At 41.9% G+C, this 20,214-nt stretch overlaps 1 protein-coding gene across 4 annotated transcripts in view; it reads left to right on the top strand.

The window, feature by feature from the left end:
- The window catches only part of MPPED2 (metallophosphoesterase domain containing 2), a 163,465-nt gene that overhangs the window by 52,229 nt on the left and 91,022 nt on the right, over window positions 1–20,214 (top strand). For all 4 annotated transcript variants that reach the window (XM_081329924.1, XM_081329922.1, XM_081329923.1 and 1 more), the window contains exon 3: window positions 716–897. In XM_081329924.1, the coding sequence (XP_081186050.1) occupies window positions 716–897 (182 nt within the window). The remainder of the gene's footprint in view (window positions 1–715; window positions 898–20,214) is intronic.

Raw genomic sequence — 20,214 nt, 5'->3', positions numbered from 1 at the left:
GTGGTTTGAAGGTTCAGGATGCTCACCTAACGCAAGTTGGCAACTCCTTTAAGCTACTCATCTTTTGTTCAGATTATGCACCTGCTCTGCACAGCTCCTGCCCTATCTCAAGATATTAAGAACTAAGCGAGGGTTGCTATATTTATGTCCTCTGAGCTCCAAAACTCTTGAAAGCCAAAGCATTGCATGGTGTGCGTGTGTGCGTGAGAGAGAGAGACACACACAGAGAGAGACAGAGAATATGATTACTATTAGAATAATACACAGAAATAGATGATTCCAACAGGACTTTTTTCCTTGTTCATCTGCGAAGGTATGTCACATGTCGGGTACATAGCCAGCATGATGTTACTGTATAGGAATGAAAACAACATACATGTTTATTTGATTTTCATGCTGCCTGACTCCAAACAAATCTTTCTATATGGCCATCTGTCATTCCTCATACTGTGATTCAGTTACCTTGTGATAGAAACATAGTGATATGTATTTGCCAAAATAGTTGACTAAAAACATATATGGTATTGTCAGATCTTTTATTTTCTTAAAATCCAGTATAAAGACAAGACAACAGAAAATCAGTTTGTATATAATAAGGACCTCTTTTAAAACTGAAAATTCCCATCATGTAGGAAGTATCTACACAGTGAATACACTTAATTTGTTTAATGTGTATAGCAAGTGTAATTTTAATGGACTCTTATGTTTGTTCTAGGGTCGACCCTATTCCATACGACACACCGAAACCAGCAGGCCACACACGGTTTGTCTGCATCTCAGATACACACTCCAGAACAGATGGAGTCCAGATGCCTTATGGGGACATCTTGCTTCATACAGGAGATTTCACCGAGTTGGGACTACCTTCTGAGGTCAAGAAGTTTAATGATTGGTTAGGTAAGAAATCATTGCATTTTGATGACCCAAATTAACCTTTGCTTTCCAAGTGTCACTTACAACCTCCTAATTGTGTTAGAGCTTTGAAAAGTATTCACCTTACAACCTTGTCATCTTGTTATATACCCAGTGCAAGCAAAATATGATTCTGTTAATTAACGTGGATTTATATGCCTGATCTTGTATTTTCACCAACATAACCTTTGCCTTTTGGCATCCCATGATGACAAAGGCTGAATAATTACATGACCTAAAGTATACCTGGATTTTAGACCTTTGCAAAGTAGGAATAATAAAAATATAACAAGTTTTTTTCTACTGTACATAGTACTTAATGTGGTTTGAAAAGGACTGTGAGCATCAGAATAACACTAGGACGGGGTCGGCAACCTGAAACAGTGAAAGAACCACTCGGAACCGGTTCCCTCACAAAAGGAAAAACTGGGAGCCGCAAAAAATGTGTGCGCATGCGCAGAACAGGGTTTGACTGAAGAGTGGAGCCTAAGGCGAGAGACATGCACCCGCCCTGCTCCTTCCGCTCTCATTCACTCACGTTTTGTTTGCAAAAGCTCTCTCACACTCTCATTCATTCACACTTTGCTCAAAAAAAGCTTCCCTCTCCCTCTAGTCACTCATACTTCACTTGAAAATGCTTCTCTCTCACTCTCATTCACTCGAAAGGCCAGCCACGGCACCTCCATTGACTTCCATGGGGACGCTTGGCAATGAAGGGGATGATTGAAACCGCTCCCGGTAGTGCTGCTACTGCTAATTTTTCCACTTGCTGATTGGTTCCGATGAAACCAGAGAACCCCTGGATGCCACTGCTGGGGGTGGAGGAGGCTGCCCAGGTTCGGCTGTAGTGGAAGCTGACGACAGTAGCGGTGGAGGCGGCAGCAAGAGAGACACTGGAGGTCTGCTGCATTTCCATCAGCCTCCGCCTCCCCACAGAAACAAATTCCCGTGCCAGCCCCAATGGCAGCAGCGGGCTGGGCAATTGCAGCGACGGCTGCTGTTGGGGTGGCCTAGTGCGCTCAATGAGAGACACTGGAGGTGCTCCAGGCCCGTTGTGGGGCTGCCACACTCGCTGTCTTTGGCGGCTATGGCAGCACCGCCTGCCTGCCGGGCATAAGCAACAGGAAAGTGGCAATGGGGATGGCTGCTATTGCAGCAGCCTTGTGCGCTCGGCAAGAGATGCTGGAGGTGCTTCGGCCGTAGCAGAAGCCGACGACAGTAGTGGTGGAGGCCGCAGCGAGAGAGACGCTGGAGGTCTGCTGCATCTCTGTCAGCCTCCGCCTCCCCCACAGAAACAAATTCCCGTGACAGCCCACATGGCAGCAGTGGGCCTCAAGGGCTGGGCAATCGCTCCACTGTCAGCAGCTGCTATTGGGGCGGCCCTAGTGCACTCACTGAGAGACGCTGGAGGTGCTCCAGGCCCCGTGTGGTAGCCGCTGCGCTCGCCGTCTTTGGCAGCTGTGGCAGCACCACCTGCCTGCCAGGCGTAAGCAACAGGAAAGCGGTGGCGGCTGTTCCAGCAGCCTAGTGCGCTCACCGAGAGACGCTGGAGGTGCCCCCTTTCCCCATCTCTGCTAGTCTCCACCGCCCCCTTCTCTCCGCTGCCTGGCCTGAAGGAAGAGGAGGCGAAGGCAGCAGCTCCGCCAGCCTCCGCCACCCCCTTCTCTCCTCAGAGAGAAGGGGGCGGTGGAGGCTGGCGGAGCTGCTGCCTTCGCCTCCTCTTACTTCGGGCCAGGCAGCGGAGACAAAGGGGGCGGTGGAGGCGATGTCGCGGCAGAATCTGGAGACTGAAGGTGCTGCATCGCCATGAGGGAGGGGAGGGGTAAACTGTGCCCCCTCCGACAAGGTGCAGTGAGAGGAACCGCCGCCTCTGCTGCCGCCAAGCCCTGGGTAGGCGGATCCCCATGCGGCGGCGCGGACGCCTCCGGGTCCCTGCACAAACGGCGACAGGGAAGGCGCTCCAATGGCTTGGATTTGTTGCTAAGGTCAGCAGGTCTGGCAGGTACCGCGGGGGAATCTCTTGGAAGATCCGCCACCCACGGGATGGCCAAAAGGCGGGGGCCGACAGGGGAAGCTTCTGTGACCCCCGGTGGACCCCCCCGGGCTAGCAGAGGCTGCGATGGAGCAGGGCGAGGGGTGATCTGCCGGGCAGGGAAGAGGCAGGCCCGGGGCACCCCGAGACTGGCTGCCCCCACCCATGCAGCAGGTAGGAAAAAGGCCCAGTCACCTTTCTGGTCCTCCCGTCTCTTCCTCCGCTGCCGCCACGTGCAGTCCGAAGAAGCAAAGAGGTTTGTGGGCAGTCCCACAAACCAAAGAAGTTCAACCAATCAATTCAAACTTCGCGAGATTTTTTTTTTGGTGAGAAGTTTGAATTGATTGATTGAACTTTTTTAGTCCCACTTTTTTCCCCCGGAACTGCACATGGCAGAGGAGGGCTGGGAGCCGCAGGAGATGGCTTAAAGAGCCGCGGGTTGCCGACCGATGCACTAGGAAATGAATATATACTTCAGATAAAGGGATACAGGCATAATAATAATCTGGATAACTGAAGGCTCTTTATATAGTCTTAAAGGAGCAAAGTATGTGTTTTCAGGGCTGAATTTTATTAAGCAATTCCTAGCAGGCATATGTATCACTGGCCTGCAAAAAATTTGAGGGCTGTGGGACAGAGTTAGAAAACTTGGGGAAGTTATCTAGAAAAGGAAGAACTGAATAGCAAGAAGATTAAAATGGAACTATGACTGTAGGAAGAATAATTGGTCTGCTAAATATTCTATGTATAAATAAAATTACATCATTATATAACACATCTTTTAATGTGTATCTGACATTTTTACATAGGCCTCCTGTACCCATGATACATGATGATAAAAACAATAATAAATGTATGTTGTGTTCTTACAATGCAGTCCTGCCCTTTTGTACCCCAACATCAGCTGAAAATATACAAACGTGAGATTTGTGTCACAATGCACATTTCATCACCCCTCCAAACTGTGAGGTGTCAGTGTTCCCCTACAGTTTTTGTATAGGGACCATGCTTCTAAAACCCTGTAATGACAGATTATCTTGGAAAGCCTTTAGTGAAATAAACAAAGAATTGTTATAGCTTTTTTGTAGGGAAAAAATATATTTGGATGAATAGTTTGAACTTTTCAGAATCCATTCCAATTTATGTATTTAAAGCAATTTGATCCTGAATTGTCTCTGTGGTTGATTGCAATAAGATATTGTTGCTCTTCACAGCTGCAGGCTGAAAAAAGTAATTAATCTTTGCGTCATCTCCAAGACTCTTCAAAGCAAGAGTAAGCTTCTGTGCTGTTCCTTCACAGATTCATGGGCTATATTTAGTCTGATTCATTCATTAAACCATATCTGGCAAATACCCCTAAAATATTTATAACATATTTTGATCCAAGAAGTTTACAGTGTGGCTTTGTAAATAATTTAAAACCCACTGCAAAATAAATTAGGTAAATAGTCTGCAAGAAGTTAGCAGAGGCAGTGCCCATCTTGCAAAAAGCACCAAAGAAAACAAAAGGAGAATTATGAATGAACAGAAAAACTATTAATGAAAAGGAGGACCAGGGATGACATGATAGTAGTGTTCCAATATCTAAGGAACTGCCACAGAGAAAAGGGGGTAAATCTATTCTCCGAAGCACCTGAAGGCAAAACAAGAAGCAGTGGATGGAACCTAATCAAGGAGAGAGACTGCTTGGAACCAAGGAGGAATTTCCTCACAATTAGAAGAATTAATCAGTGGAATGGCTTGCCTTCAGAAGTTGTGGGTGCTCCATCATTGGAGTTTTTAAAGAAGAGATTGGACAACCATTTCTCTGAAATGGTACAGGGTCTCATTCTTGAGCAGGCGGTTGGATTAAGTTTAAGTTTAAGTTTAAGTTTTATTTAATTTGTATACCGCCCTTCTCCTTGGTAGGGACTCAGGGCGGTTCACAGGGCATATATAAAAAAGACAATACAAAAATTAAAAAAGATTAAACCCATGCCCAGTTAAAACAGTAATACAAATCTAAAACAACAAATTAAAACCCATAATCCCCCGTCAGGCCAGACCAGCCATTTCAAATAGGTGGGTCTTCAGGCCACGACGGAAAGTTCGGAGGTCTGATGCCGTCCGGAGCTCTACCGGCAGTTGGTTCCATAATGCCGGAGCGCCCACAGAGAAGGCCCTCCCCCTGGGGGCCACCAGTCGGCATTCCTTGACTGGCGGCACCCTGAGGAGGCCCTCTCTGTGGGAACGCACAGGGCGGAGGGGAGTTGATGCCGGCAGCAGGTGGTCCCTGAGATATCCCGGACCCATGCCATGTAGGGACTTAAAGATCGTAACCAAAACCTTGAACCTCACCCGAAAGACAACTGGTAACCAATGCAGCTCGCGGAGCAAAGGTGTAACATGGGAGTACCGGGAAACTCCCAAGACAACTCTCGCGGCCGCATTCTGTACCAGTTGGAGCCTCCGAGTGGTCTTCAAGGGAAGCCCCATGTAGAGAGCATTACAGTAGTCAAGGCGAGAGGTCACGAGCGCATGAGTGACCGTACACAGGGCATCCCGGTTCAGATAGGGCTGCAACTGGCGCACCAGGCGAACCTGGGCGAAAGCCCCCCTAGTCACGGCTACTATATGATCTTCCAAGGTAAGCCGTGAATCTAGGAGGACTCCCAAGTTGCGAGCCCTATCCACGGGGGGTAAGAGCTCACCCCCCATAGAAAGAGATGGAACATTTTGAATGTCCCGGGATGCCGGAATGTACAGCCACTCAGTCTTGTCAGGGTTGAGTTGAAGTCTGTTCCTCCCCATCCAGACCCGAACCGCCTCCAGGCAACGGGACATCACAGCGAGGGCATCACTGGGGTGGTTTGGGGTCGAAAAGAAAAGTTGGGTATCATCAGCATATTGATGATACCCAACTCCAAAACCACGAATGATCTCACCCAGCGGTTTCATGTAGATGTTGAACAGGAGAGGCGAGAGAACCGACCCCTGAGGAACTCCACAAACGAGAGACCTAGGGGCCGATCTCTGCCCCCCTGCCAACACCGACTGCGAGCGTCCCAGGAGATAGGAGGAGAACCACTGAAGAACTGTGCCTCCCACTCCCAATCCCCTGAGACGCCGCAGCAGGATACCATGGTCGATGGTATCGAAAGCCGCCGAGAGGTCTAATAGGACTAGGACAGAGGAATATCCCCTATCCCGAGCCCTCCAGAGATCATTCACCAGAGCGACCAATGCCGTCTCCGTGCTGTACCCGGGCCTGAAACCCGATTGGTAGGGGTCCAGATAATCCGCTTCATCCAGGACCAGAGGGAGCTGATGCGCCACCACACTCTCGACAACCTTCGCAAGAAAGCGAAGGTTGGAGACTGGACGAAAGTTGTTCAAAACAGCTGGGTCCAAGGCAGGCTTCTTGAGGAGAGGTCTCACCACCGCCTCCTTCAAGACGGTGGGGAAATAACCCTCACTCAAAGAAGCAGATATAACCGCCTGGAGCCAGCCTCGTGTCCTCTCCCTAGCTGCATAAACCAGCCAGGAAGGGCACGGGTCCAACAAACATGTGGAGGAGCTCAGCCTCCCCATAATCCTGTCCACTTCATCAGGGGTCACAGAGTCAAACTCTTCCCAGGTAACATTGACAAGACCGCCCGTGTCCTGATCGCCTGACTCTGCCCAGCTGGAGTCCAAACCGGTCCGAATCCGAGCGATTTTATCCGACAGATGTTGACTAAATTCCTCGGCACGACCCTGCAAGGGATCCTCCCTCACCTCCTGATTAAGAAGTGAGCGAGTCACCTTAAACAAGGCGGCCGGGCGATTATCTGCGGACGCGATGAGGGTGGAGAAGTAATTGCACCTCGCCACCCTCATTGCTGCGAGATAAGACCTAATGTAGGTTCTTAACCGCAACCGGTCGGGTTCGGATCGGCTAGACCTCCAGCAGCTCTCTAGGCCCCGTTTCCGACGCTTCATCTCCCGGAGCTCCGCGGAAAACCATGGAGCTCGCTGGGATCTGCGCCGGGTCAGGGGCCGCAAGGGTACAACCCGGTCAAGTGCCTCAGTGGCTGCCCTTTCCCAGGCTTCCACTAAGGCATCCGCCGAGCTGTGAGCAGTGGAGGCAGGTGGGGACCCCAGCGCCGCTTGGAATCTATCAGGATCCATTAAGCGTCTGGGGCGGTACCATCTAATTGGCTCCGTGCCCCCACGGCGGGGGGTGGCAAAACGGAAGACCAGCCGCAGGAGATGATGATCGGTCCATGACAGGGGCATAATAAATGGAGAGCCCCCACCTAGATCATCCAACCACCGTCTAGATAAAAAAATCAGGTCAAGGGTGTGGCCTCCCTCATGAGTTGGCTCTGAAATTACTTGCGTCAGGTCCATGGCCGCCATGGAAGCCATGAACTCCCGAGCTAGCTCCGATGAACCTCCCAGGGATGGTAGATTGAAGTCTCCCAAAACTATAAGTTTGGGAAACTCAACCACCAAGCCCGAGAGGATATCGAGCAGCTCGGGCAGGGCTGCCGCTGTGTGACTAGGCGAAATGTACACCAGCAGCAAGCCCAACTGCGCCCCAGGACCAAATCTCATAAAGAGAGACTCACACCCGACTATCTGAGAAACGGTGGCCTCCCGCGGACATAAGGTCTCCCTAATAGTAACCGCCGATTAAAAGACCTCCAAGATCCCTTCCAACTCTTTTAACTACAGCTGATGAATCAACTGTAGCAGATTGAGCAAGGACAGCTTGAAGAAGCTAGTTCATTCAAACAATATGCATACTTGGAGAATTATTTTAGTTCATGCCTAAAAACAGTAGGAAAGCAAATCTCTCCCCAAATCCCTGAAATCCAACAAAGCTGAAGTTTAAAGTTCAGAACCAGCATTCATATGAATTTTGGAAACTAACTGGAAGCCAGTTTGTAACATCATAGAGTCTCTACTTACTATGGTCAGAATTATGACATTTGGATTTGCTTTGGTAATCTAATCCAGCTCTCCAGCCCATCTTTTTCAACCTGGTGCTGTCTGATTGAGTTGAACTCCAATTCTTATAGTCCCCTTTTGCAGATGAGCTCATATTTACAAAGTTGGTTGGAAGGGCTGCTTCCTAATGTCAGAGCTGCAATGCAAGATGTAATTTAAGGCTAGTTTTCTTTGCTGATAAAGAAGTTTGAATCACCTTCTAAGGCAATCACAAATCCATTCACGATAGTTCATCTCATTTGAAGTTGTTCCACATTTTTAGCTGTAATTTGCTTTTGCTGGGATTTTCAGTATTGATTATAATTTTGTCCTCTGCAAGAAGCAGAAACAAGTTTACTAGGGTTTTTTCCCCCATCATTTTAAGATTTTTGACATTTCCCCCTTTATTTTCTCTTTTCTCTCTGGCAGCAAGAGGTAGAATTTTAAATTAGTAGGTGTGCATCTGAAATGCCTATTTAAGAGGGCTGAGTTGATCAAATTGTTTAAGGCTTCGTCTTCATTGTAGCACACCCCCATCAACTTTTATTTTTTCCACTTCTGTATCTAACTCTGCATTTTGCCTTGTGGCTTCTTTTGTGCAGTACTATCAGCTAATTCCCCCCCCCCCCTGTGTGTGTGTGCGTGCCCATACATTTGCTCCTTGACTGATAAATTTTTATTATTGGTTTTTCATGAAAGTCATCTGGGCTTGTACACTGCCTGACCTTTGTGGTCACTTAGTGATTACACACGCCTGCTGGGGTAATTTATTCACTTTGTTTTGGTGTGAACATATCCCAGGGGTCTTGTAACTGCTGTAATCACTTGACCCCAGTGACTGTTAAATGCTTTAAACACAGTTATTTTAAATTTATAATTGTTTTCATTAAAAATCCCTTATAGTAACTTAACCGACCTTGCAATAAACTCAGCACTATAGACTGAGTAAAGAACAAAAATTTGCGATGGCCAGTGTACAATGCACATGTTTACCCATTGCACTCAGTTGTGTATAGAAGCAGCAAGTCTCTTAACTGCATTTAGTTGTTATTGGTGCAGATATTAGCTATTTAAAACTGGCTGATATTACTTGCAGTTTGAAAGAATCTAAAATTTAAGGTTAGTTCATTAACATAAATTAAATTACAAGGGACTTTGAAAGATTAAAATGTTATTTAATTTCAAAGACCAGATCCTGTGGTCCTATATCAATTCCAAATATCACTAAAAGTATTTTCTGTACAATTGGCTTCCTGTAGTTATTTGTACTTGAGTTACTTGTAACTCATATACTTATTATGTAATCAAATAGCAAAATCATTGTTATTGGGCAGATATCTCAATGTAAAATGGATCGTTTTTGCAACAAATGGTTTATATCACAGCTTGATTTGGGGGTTTTCCCCCTGAATTGTATGATTGTTTATTTATTAAATTTACATTCTGCCAATCTCACTATCCAAAGTGACTCTGGTTACTATTCGCAATTGCTTTGCTACCACTTTTTTTGAGGATTGGCCAAAGAAGTACTTGATCTACAAGTAATATCTTCTAAAACCTCACAGCTCCTCTCTTTTAAATTGTGTCCAACTCTGTAGATTCCCCATAAATACTCCTGCTGAAAATAAATATTGCTTGTACAGTTAGACCAGTGCTGAATTTTTCTTTTTTAGATTGTTACAGTCACTGCATGGTATATTACTTGAAGTCATTTAGTACTTTTGCAGTACAGCTATTTTGTGTAACCTAACAAAGAATGTATATGCAAAATGAAAGTATTGTACAGGTGTTCCTCTTAGGATAGTGCAGTAAAGATAAACACTTCCTCAAGCCAAATGTGGCTCCTGGTGTTTGCATAAAAATGTCCATGTAATTTCCCCAGCAATACAGAAGTAGTTATACATGCCTACTCAGACTTGGTAAAATAACAGGAAGTCTATATGGTTACATTGGGACAACACTGAATCAAGAAACAATTTACTTTTCATTTTTAATTTTAGCCTTAAATTTGAAATTTGGATTTATTTATTTAATATTATATTTGCCATAATCTGGGTATACTGTAATTGTATTATAAAGATTGTGTGTGTGTGTGTGTGTGTGTGTGTGTGTGTGTGTGTGTGTGTGTGTGTGTGTAAAATGTCTAGTAGATATATGTAAACTTTTTATAAAGACTTATAAAACGCTGTTGAGATTTTTGGGTGTCTGTTATTATTAAATTGTTATGATCCTTTTGATTAAAATGTCCATTTTCCATGTTTGTTTTAGTGCAAATGTGTTGCTGTAAACAAAGGACAAACCAACTCTGAAAATATATTTTAATTGGACACTGAAAAATAACCAGGCTTGGTTGAATCTTTTTACTAATCTAAAGTCTGTTTTTCCCGTATTTCCCTCTTCAACATAGCATGTTTATTTGGATTTGATTAGCATGTTTGATTTAATTACAGATTAGATTCTGTAATTACAGAACACTTAATAGGATTTATTACTTGACTAAAAATGAAATGTTTACAGGTTTCATATTAAAAGAAAAATTAGTATATATATAATTTTGTTTTAATATTTTGAGCTGCATTTATTTTTAGTTATATAAAATACAATAATTTGTTTTGTTCTAATAGAGGCCTATACACACACTTTCCTTAGGATCAAAGGTCTAACCAAATTTTCTTTGATTCATAACAAATATGGAAGACACTGTAGAACCGCATATTTCATTTATGGAAAATGATGAAAAATCAGGTGTCTGAAATTATGTGTGGGTTGCCCAGAAATTAATTAAGAGAATTTTTTCATATCTACTTACTTTCTGCTGGATATTTTTTTAAAAAATGTCCCAAAAGAAAAAAAATGTATTGTTACAATATTCTTAGTTGAATTAAAGCAAATATCTTACAATGAAATAAAAGGCCTTTTTTAAGCCAGAAGTAGTTTGATTTCTTTTTCCATTTTGGAGCTTACCATCTGGCACTTAATTTTGCATCATATTGTTTCATTTGTTATGTCTGGAATAAAGATTTATTATAAAGATTCATTTTCTGCTACTTGTTACACATTTTGCATGTTTTCAAATGCTGTGATTGAATGAAAATGCTGATTAGATTTAAATGTCCTGGGGCCTTCATTAGTTTGGCAGCATTTTTAGATCTTCTTAGCTTTAGGAATAGATGGAGGTTTTGAAGGACCTTGCTGTCATAATTGAAACATTTACTAGACTTTTGCCACAGTAAGAATAAGAAAGAGCCAAAAAAGATGAATTTTCTTATTTCTTAACACTTGAAGGATCTATATTTGTTGTTCTGCTCAGGAAATTTCTCCCAAATTTAAACTTCATTGTTTAAATTTTAAATTCAGTTGAGAGATTGTGTGCACATAATTCTGCACATTCAAACATTTGTATATGCTCTGTTTTGGTAATATTTACTGACTATCAATGCTCATCCAAAGCTATAAATGTACTGCTGTAAATTGGAAGCAATAACTTTGTAACAGTTTCTAATAGTTTTTATCCAACAACAAGTCCCATCAGTTATTAGAACAATAAACCTACAGATTTGGAAATCTCACTTTTTTCTGCCTTTAGTTGTGCCTCCTTCCCAGACTCATCAAGCAGGCAGAAGGGTTGAATTATAAAGATGCTCTTCCTTTTCCTTCCAACCTTTCTCCAAAGATGTAGCTGTTTCCATGCTTCTTGATTTATAAGGGAAAAATAAACTCCACAGAAAATGAAGAGGGAAGATAGAGCCGTTTGGTTGTATTTGTTGCAATGTGAGTTGTAGACATTCGAGGGTGCTATGTTGCTGACTCCAGTATTATTTATTTATTTATTTACTTTATTTATTTTATTACATTTATATACCGCCCTTTCCCGAAGGACTCAGGGCGGTTTACAGGGTGATTAAAAACAAAAATACAAAAGTTAAAAACAAATTAAAAAAATTATATTCGTCCCTGCATAAGTAAAACCCCAGTTAAAATTAAAACTAAAATTAAAATTCTCAGCCTGGGCCAGAGAGCTCGAAGAACCAGGTCTTCAGGTCCCGGCGGAATGAACGGAGGTCGGGGGCAGTCCTAAGCTCCACTGGCAGCTGGTTCCAAAGGGCAGGCGCACCCACTGAGAAGGCCCTATCCCTGGGTGTCGTCCGCCGGCAATCTCTTACCGGTGGCACCCTGAGAAGACCCTCCCTGTGGGAGCGCACTGGACGAAGGGAGCTTAATGCCGGCAGCAGGTGTTCCCTCAGATATCCCGGACCCAAGCCATTTAGGGCTTTATAGGTCATCAGCAGCATTATGACTTTAAAAAAAATATCTAAATATGCTTATTATGTGAATAGTTATGAAAAAAGCAAAGATAACTCGTGTCTTCTCAGCAATTAGGTTTTTTTCCATTAATGATAAATAAATGCTACTATATGAAGAACGAATAACTAAAACCTCATATTCCTTCATTACACTACATCTATGGAAATATTTTGGGTATCTTTGCTGCATATATGCCTACCATGATATTCTTTAGTTAGAATAAAATATGAAATAGTTTTTCATTTGTTCAATACAATATCATTTTCCAGGCAGGATACAAAACATTGGGCTGACAGAGAACGCAGGGCAGATATTGACATAATGTGTAGCGTTCAAAGTTAATCTAAAAAAATATATTAGTAGGCTATGGACGCAGATGATACCACTCTAATGGCAGAAAGTGAAGAAGAACTAAAGAGCCTCTTGTTGTGGGTGAAGAAGGAGAGTGCAAAAGTTGGGTTGAAACTTAACATTAAGGAAACCAAGATCATGGCATCCAGCCCTCTTAATTCCTGGAAAATAGATGGGGAAGAAATGGAGGTAGTGACAGATTTTATTTTCCTGGGCTCCAAGATCGCTGCAGATGGGGACTGCAGCCAAGAAATTAAAAGACGCTCCTTGGGAGGAAAGCCATGGCAAATCTAGACAGCACACTAAAAAGCAGAGACATCACCCTGCCAACAAAAGTGCGCATAGTCAAAGCCATGGTCTTCCCAGTTGCAATGTATGGCAGTGAAAGCTGGACCATAAAAAAGACTGAGTGCCAAAGAATTGAGGCCTTTGAACTATGGTGCTGGAGAAGACTCCTGCAAGTCAGCTGGACTGCAAGGCGATCAAATCTAGACAGCACACTAAAAAGCAGACACATCACCCTGCCAACAAAAGTGCGCATAGTCAAAGCCATGGTCTTCCCGGTTGCAATGTATGGCTGTGAACGTTTGACCATAAGAAAGGCTGAGCGCCAAAGAATTGAAGCCTTTGAACTATGGTGCTGGAGAAGACTCCTGCAAGTCAGTTGGACTGCAAGGCATTCAAACCAGTCAGTTCTAGAGAGATCAACCCTGACTGCTCTTTAGAAGGCCAGATCCTGAAGTTGAAACTCAAATACTTTGGCCACCTAATGAGAAGGAAGGACTCACTGGAGAAGAGTAACACTGGGAAAGGTTGAGGGCAAGAGAAGAAGGAGACGACAGAGAATGAGGTGGTTGGATGGAGTCACTGAAGCAGTAGGCATGAGCTTAAATGGACTCCAGAAGATGGTAGAGGACAGGAAGGCCTGGAGGAACGTTGTCCATAGGGTCACGATGGGTCGGACACGATTTCGCAGCTAACAACAACAATAAGGCTATGGACTTCAATTTAGAATTGGTCAGCAATGTCCCAACTATAACAGCCTGGTACTGGTCCATGGACTGGGGGTTGGAGACCTCTGATCTAGATGACAGACAACATTTAGAGCTCTCCTTTTGTCTGTTCTTTCCTTTGGTTTAGTGGCAATTGTTGGTGAATGCAAGTGTTATATTAAGGGAATGCTTTACTTAGTTGAATATTTTTGGGGCTTTTCTTGTATGCTGGAAAATAAACTTTTTATGATCAAACAATCACTGAGCAAAGGTCTGGTGAAACCCATTTGCTGCAAATACGGCTTATGCCTCAAAATTCTCATGTTATCATTTATTTACAGAACCAGGCAAAATACAGTGTCACCAAAAACCAACATGCAGCAACTTATATTAATGCAAAGGTGGCAGACCTTCACCATAATGTAATTATCCAAACTAGATGGGTTAATAAAGGTTCCTAGAATTACTTCTTTATTTTCTTTATTGCAAGAAAAATGAGTAGCTTTCTAAAGTCATGCTTCCTACGGACTATTAGCATTTGTTTGACTTGCTAATTAATCCTTTGGTGCTGTTGGGCCAGCAGCCAGCTTTAAACTTCTGAGATTTTTTTTGCTTTTAATGCTGAATATGCCTGACTTTTCCCCTAGGGTCAGGGAAAGAAAAGCGATACCAATACATCTTTTGTCTTCTACTGGATTTCTTGAAAACAGTTATAATTTGTGGAAATAATTTATTTTGAGCACATCTTAAAAACCGGTGCTGCACAGTGGTGAGTTCTATGGGAAACTTGTAAAAATATTAGGTTTAGGTTTAGGTTTTATTTAATTTGTATACCGCCCTTCTCCCTAGGGACTCAGGGCGGTTCACAGGGCATATATAAATAACAATACAAAAGTTAAAAAAGATTAAACCAATGCCCAGTTAAAAACAATAATACAATTCTAAAACAACAATTTAAAAACCCATAATCCCCCATCAGGCCAGACCAGCTAATTCAAATAAGTGGGTCTTCAGACCGCGACGGAAGGTTCGGAGGTCTGATGCCATCCGGAGCTCCGCCGGCAGTTGGTTCCATAATGCCGGAGCGCCCACAGAGAAGGCTCTCCCCCTGGGGGCCACCAGTCGGCATTCCCTGACTGGAGGCACCCTGAGGAGGCCCTCTCTGTGGGAACGCACAGGGCGGAGGGGAGTTGACGCCGGCAGCAGGTGGTCCCTGAGGTAACCCGGACCCATGCCATGTAAGGACTTAAAGATCATAACCAAGACCTTGAACCTCACCCAGAAGACAACTGGTAACCAATGCAGCTCGCGGAGCAAAGGTGTAACATGGGAGTACCGGGAAACTCCCAAGACAACTCTCGCGGCCGCATTCTGTACCAGTTGGAGCCTCCGAGTGGTCTTCAAGGGAAGCCCCATGTAGAGAGCATTACAGTAGTCAAGGCAAGAGGTCACGAGCGCATGAGTGACCGTACACAGGGCATCCCGGTCCAGATAGGGCCGCAACTGGCGCACCAGGCGAACCTGGGCGAAAGCCCCCCTAGTCACGGCCACTATATGATCTTCCAGGGTGAGCCGTGAATCTTTTTTATTGTTAGAAGTGTGTGAAAAAAGTAATTCACAGATTCATGGATCCAACATTAAACCAAAGAAACCTTGAGGTTAGTGTCTAGTTAATACTGGTTCAAAAAATATATATCTAATTTTAACCCGACAATCAAGTTCTGTATATGAAAGATCTATTATTCGATCTATTATTCTTTCTCTTGGGAATCATGCTAAGTATTATTCTTCTTTTAGACTTTCCCACTGGACTGTCTGATTCTACTGAAAGGAAAATACATTAAAGATTTTACCTCATCTATAAATTAAGTTCCAAATAATTCTTAATACGTACTGACATGGGCTTTTGGTAAGGTAATATGTTTGGCATAAAATACTCTTTCGTTTTCTAGCTTGCTTTGGAAGGAAAGTTGCAGTACATTAAAGAATGTCTAGTAACAGGAATGCAAGTTAGAAAGATAAATAGTCATTGTATTCTAGGTGTTCTTCAATAATTTTAAGAAGTTCTGAGTGACTACAGAATATGTTGGTGTTCTATAGAGCTATTAACAAAGAAATATATCTGTAAGACCAGCTGTTAAAACACACACACACACACACACACACACACACACACACACACACACACACACGAGTGCTTTTTTTTGTAAAAAAAAAAAGTGCCGGAACTCTCACACGTCATACAACCCACCTTGCCTACCCTACAAGGTTCCATCCAAAAAAAGGTGCCGGAACTCCGTTCTGGGTGTTCTGTGAGGAAAAAAGCCCTGTGTATATGTATGGGTGTAGGTATGTATGTATGTAGCATGTGTATATGTGTATTGTGTAGATGTATGAACAGATACTTTCTTTGGAGAGCAGGCAACAGAATTTTATTTTTATTGTGTGCCAGTGTGCCCACAGTAAAAAATGACAATAAAGGTTATCTTGAAGTGAACATGGCAAATTTTCCTGGTGGAGAATGTAAATAAGATACAATTAGGTAGAGCTTCTTAAATGATTGAAGTCAGAATTAACTTTTACAATTAAATTTCAGTTCTTATTGTACTTGAGATTTGCAAATTCATCTTTATAATTTGTTATTTTAATGAAACACTGGAACCTGAGGTTTCAGTCTGGAGTTCTATAGTTGACTGCTTATTGGTAAGTGCTTATTCATGATTTCAGTTTCAAAAATAGATTGGCCGTATTGCTTGGATATTCATTCTTAATAACTTGTGACATACTGCATTATAAATTGTTTAAAAGCAGTTAAATATGCAAAAGGTTATCAGGCCCAATCATGGAAATAAATACTGCAAAAACTTTAAATGACTTTCTTTTTTGTACATCAGCCTATTTAATGTCATAGGAACATGTCATAGGATGTAGAAGTTTAAAGTTCACAAATGATAAAGAAAAAGATGTTACATTGGATCTGCAAGTGGCTGAGGTCTTAATAACCAAAATGGATACATAAGTGAAAAGTGACTTGGACAACTCTTTCATCTTTAACCTATAAAAGAGATGATATGTTAGTCTCATGAAGGATTCCTGAGAAAAGACAAAGATAAAATGAAATCAGCTTCTGGGACACTGCACTATTTAAAGGAAATAAGCATTAAGATTTTAAAAAACATCTAATGTGCTTTTAAAGTTGGATTATTTAATCAGGTTTAAAATATACATATAATGTTCTTTCTAGTAGTTCTTAATGGGTTTTTCTTGACCAGTACTGAATGATGAATCTTTAAAAATTGTTTATAGATATGGGAAGAAAAAAATGTGTGTTGTATTTTCAGAAATAAATAATGTTAAAGAATTACCGTTGGCTTCTTTGATTCAGGTTACAATATAGATGTCATTGCTGGTGTGTGTTAAATTTGTGAAGGAGTTTCTAAGAGAAGACAAATGATAAATTAATATGTAAGACAGTATTTGAATTAAATAAACTCAATATGTTTTTTTTCTGGAAACTTTGAATGGATTTTTCTTGATTGTTTCAAATGATGAAGCTTTAAATATTTGGTTATAGATAAGAGATAAGATATGGGAAGAAGATATTTTTTGTTGTATTTGTCAAGCAATAACATTAATAATAACAATAATATTTTTAGAGAAAATGATAAATTACTGTGTTAAAAGTAAAAGAGGAGTATATAACTGATGTAGCTCTTAATGGACTTGATTAGGACTGAATGACAAACATTTATAATGTGAGGCTTTATCATTCACATATAGATAAGCAGGGCTTTTTTTCTCATAGAACGCTCAGAACGGAGTTCCGGCACCTTTTTTGGATGGAACCTTGTAGGGTAGGCAAGGCGGGTTGTATGACATGTGTGAGTTCCGGCACCTTTTTCTTTTACAAAAAAAGCACTGTAGATAAGAGAGGATATCAGAAAAGGAGACCTTTGGTTGAAATGTTAGAGAAGATATAAGTTACTGAAACTGTATTTGTCTTAATGAAGGGGGAGGTTACTTCTTTGTATTTCTTTTTTCTTTTTTTTTCTTTTTTACATTTTTCTTAGTTTAGTTCATTATTTATTTTTGTACTTTTAGACTTTATTATTATTTTAAAAAAAGTACAGGACCTAATGTGCAGCCTAAAAAAATGAAAGCTTTCATCCTTGTCCTCTACTGTTTATGTGCTATGATATTCACATGGAATTCCTTTTTATTTAGGTTTCTGTGGAAGACAATTTGGGACATATACGTACTTCCCCTTATGAAATAAACAGAAAAAATTTGTGAGAAGGAAGATTTGGGACATGCAGAATCCCTTCTCCCCCATCCCCCTGGTTTCAATTAGCGGGAAGATGACTTTATTGCTGTTGTATTCTTACTTTGACAAGAATCATTCCTCCCGAGTAGCTATTGCAACAGAAGATGACACATTGTAGCATGTTTAATATCACTTTTTTAAATTTTGTACTTTATGTTTTTTTAATTTTTTATTGTTGTGAGCCGCCCTGAGTCCTTGGGGAGAAGGGTGGCATATAAATTTAATAAATCTCAATCTCAATCTCACTTTAAATTTCAGACACCAGTACTATAGGATTCAGTGATACTAATAATACCAATACCATCAGGGTAACATTCCAAAACAGTATATCAATTGTCATCCATAAGTAGTGCATTTCTACTGCATAGAACAGTTGCTGTGCAAAAGATGGTGCTTTTTAGGCAACTTTCCTTGGTTCTAGTTTTTATATGTAATTGTTTTTATATTTATCTTTTTATTCTTTGTAGGCTTCCCAGAGTCACATTAATTGGGGAGATGGGCAACATATAAATTTAATAAATAAATAAATAAATAAATAAATAAATAAATAAATAAATAAATAAATAAATAAATTAAAGTTATGTTCACTGTTATTTCATGGCATTATTATATTTTGGGAATCTTGGCAGCAGAGAGAATTATGTTAGCATGGTTTGCTGTGATGGAAGGGAATGGGTTAGGGCTTGATAGACGTTTTTGTCAAAATTATGGAAAACCAAAACAGAGTTGGATGTTATTGGACTTTGGAGGAGAAACATGAAAATGTCAAAAACTGAAGGCAGAAAATATATTTGATAATATGGAAATGCTGGGGAAATTAGACAGAAGTTATTGGACAGGAGTGGCCTTGACAGCTCCAAATAAGAAAGAAGGCAGAGGTGGCTTAAATTGGTCAAATAGTTTATTTAACTCTCATGGACCCAAATGAGAGAAGGGGAGATCAGTGTTAGATTTGTGCTTAGACAATTATTATGCAGTAAGAGTTATATGGGATTCTAGTGGTGGTTCAAGACCTGAAGTCTTGCATCAGAAGCTTGCATGTGGCATGGATTATGATAATGAAGACCCTCTGAAAGATATGAAGGATTTATTTCCCTCCCTCCCCTGGGGTAACATTACAGTAAGGAAGGATTTCTCTAATCTTGGCTGCAGGAACATAGTTGAAGTGAATCCTCAAGAACATGGTGATTTAGTGGTGGATATGTTGATTGAAGATAATGTATAAGTATCCAGAAGACAACAAGAGCACTATGCAAACTACTGCCCCTTGATAGTCATGGGAAGTTAGTCATAAAACAATTGCTGCTGCCTCCCCTTGAGTGTTCATAGTGTGGTGGGTTATGTTAGCTTTTGATGGTGACTAGGGGAGGAGGTTGAATAAATGGATGGATGATACTACCGTGTTTTCCTGAAAATAAGACCCACACCTAAAATAAGCCCTAGCTTGATTTTTGAGGGTGGGCTTAATATAAGCCCTATCCCAAAAATAAGCCCTACTTTTGGAGCGAGGCACACGCCTAAAAATCTAGGATGGGGGTGGACGGGGTAGAGCTTACCATTGCAGCCAGGCCTCCCATGGATCGACAATTGCCTCGCCAGAGGGAGCAGCTTCATTCTGCAGCTGAGAATGGAGCTCGGGCCTGCATTTCGCAGTCAGAGGCCTTTCCAGAAGGCCTTTGCAGCCAAGAACCGAGCTATGGATGGTGAAATGCAGGCCGGAGCTCTATTCTCAGCTGCAGAATGAAGCTGCTCCTTCGGCCGCAGAAGAAATGGTCCAGCTGGGTGTGGCTGTTGGTGCCGCCAGCGTAAGGTGAGTGGAAAAGACCCCCCCCCCAAATAAGACCTGGTGTCTCTTTTGGACACACAAAAAAAAGACCGGGTCTTATTTTTGGAAAAACACGGTAGTTGTGAATTTCGCTATATGAGGCACAGTCTTCGGAGGCAAATTGTAAACAGCATTTAGTACAAAATGCAGCAGCCAGGCTGTTCACAGATGAAAAGCGCAAATAATATATTTGTTGGGAGGAGCTGCAGCATTAATTTCCAAATCCATTTGAAAGGACTAGTTTGTAAAGCCTTTTATGGCTTGCCCCCAAAAGTCCCTCTGCTTCTCAGCTCAATGTTTGTTTCTAGAAGTGGGATGTTTGAGGTCTTCTCCTGAGATCAAGAGAAATGAACTAAGAACAGGAATCTTTCTACGTGTGAAGGCCTAAAGATTGTGAATGACCTAACCGCCAGAAATTCACCTGACTCTTTCTTTATTGGCTTTTAAAAATGGTTTTAAGATACCATTTGACTAATATTTTGGACCGAGGGTTTTTTTTATTCTTCACAATGTTTATTCA

This window comes from Vipera berus, assembly GCF_964194415.1.
Source record: "Vipera berus genome assembly, chromosome: 1".
Taxonomy (NCBI): domain Eukaryota; kingdom Metazoa; phylum Chordata; class Lepidosauria; order Squamata; family Viperidae; genus Vipera; species Vipera berus.
This window is presented reverse-complemented; position numbering and strand designations above follow the sequence as displayed.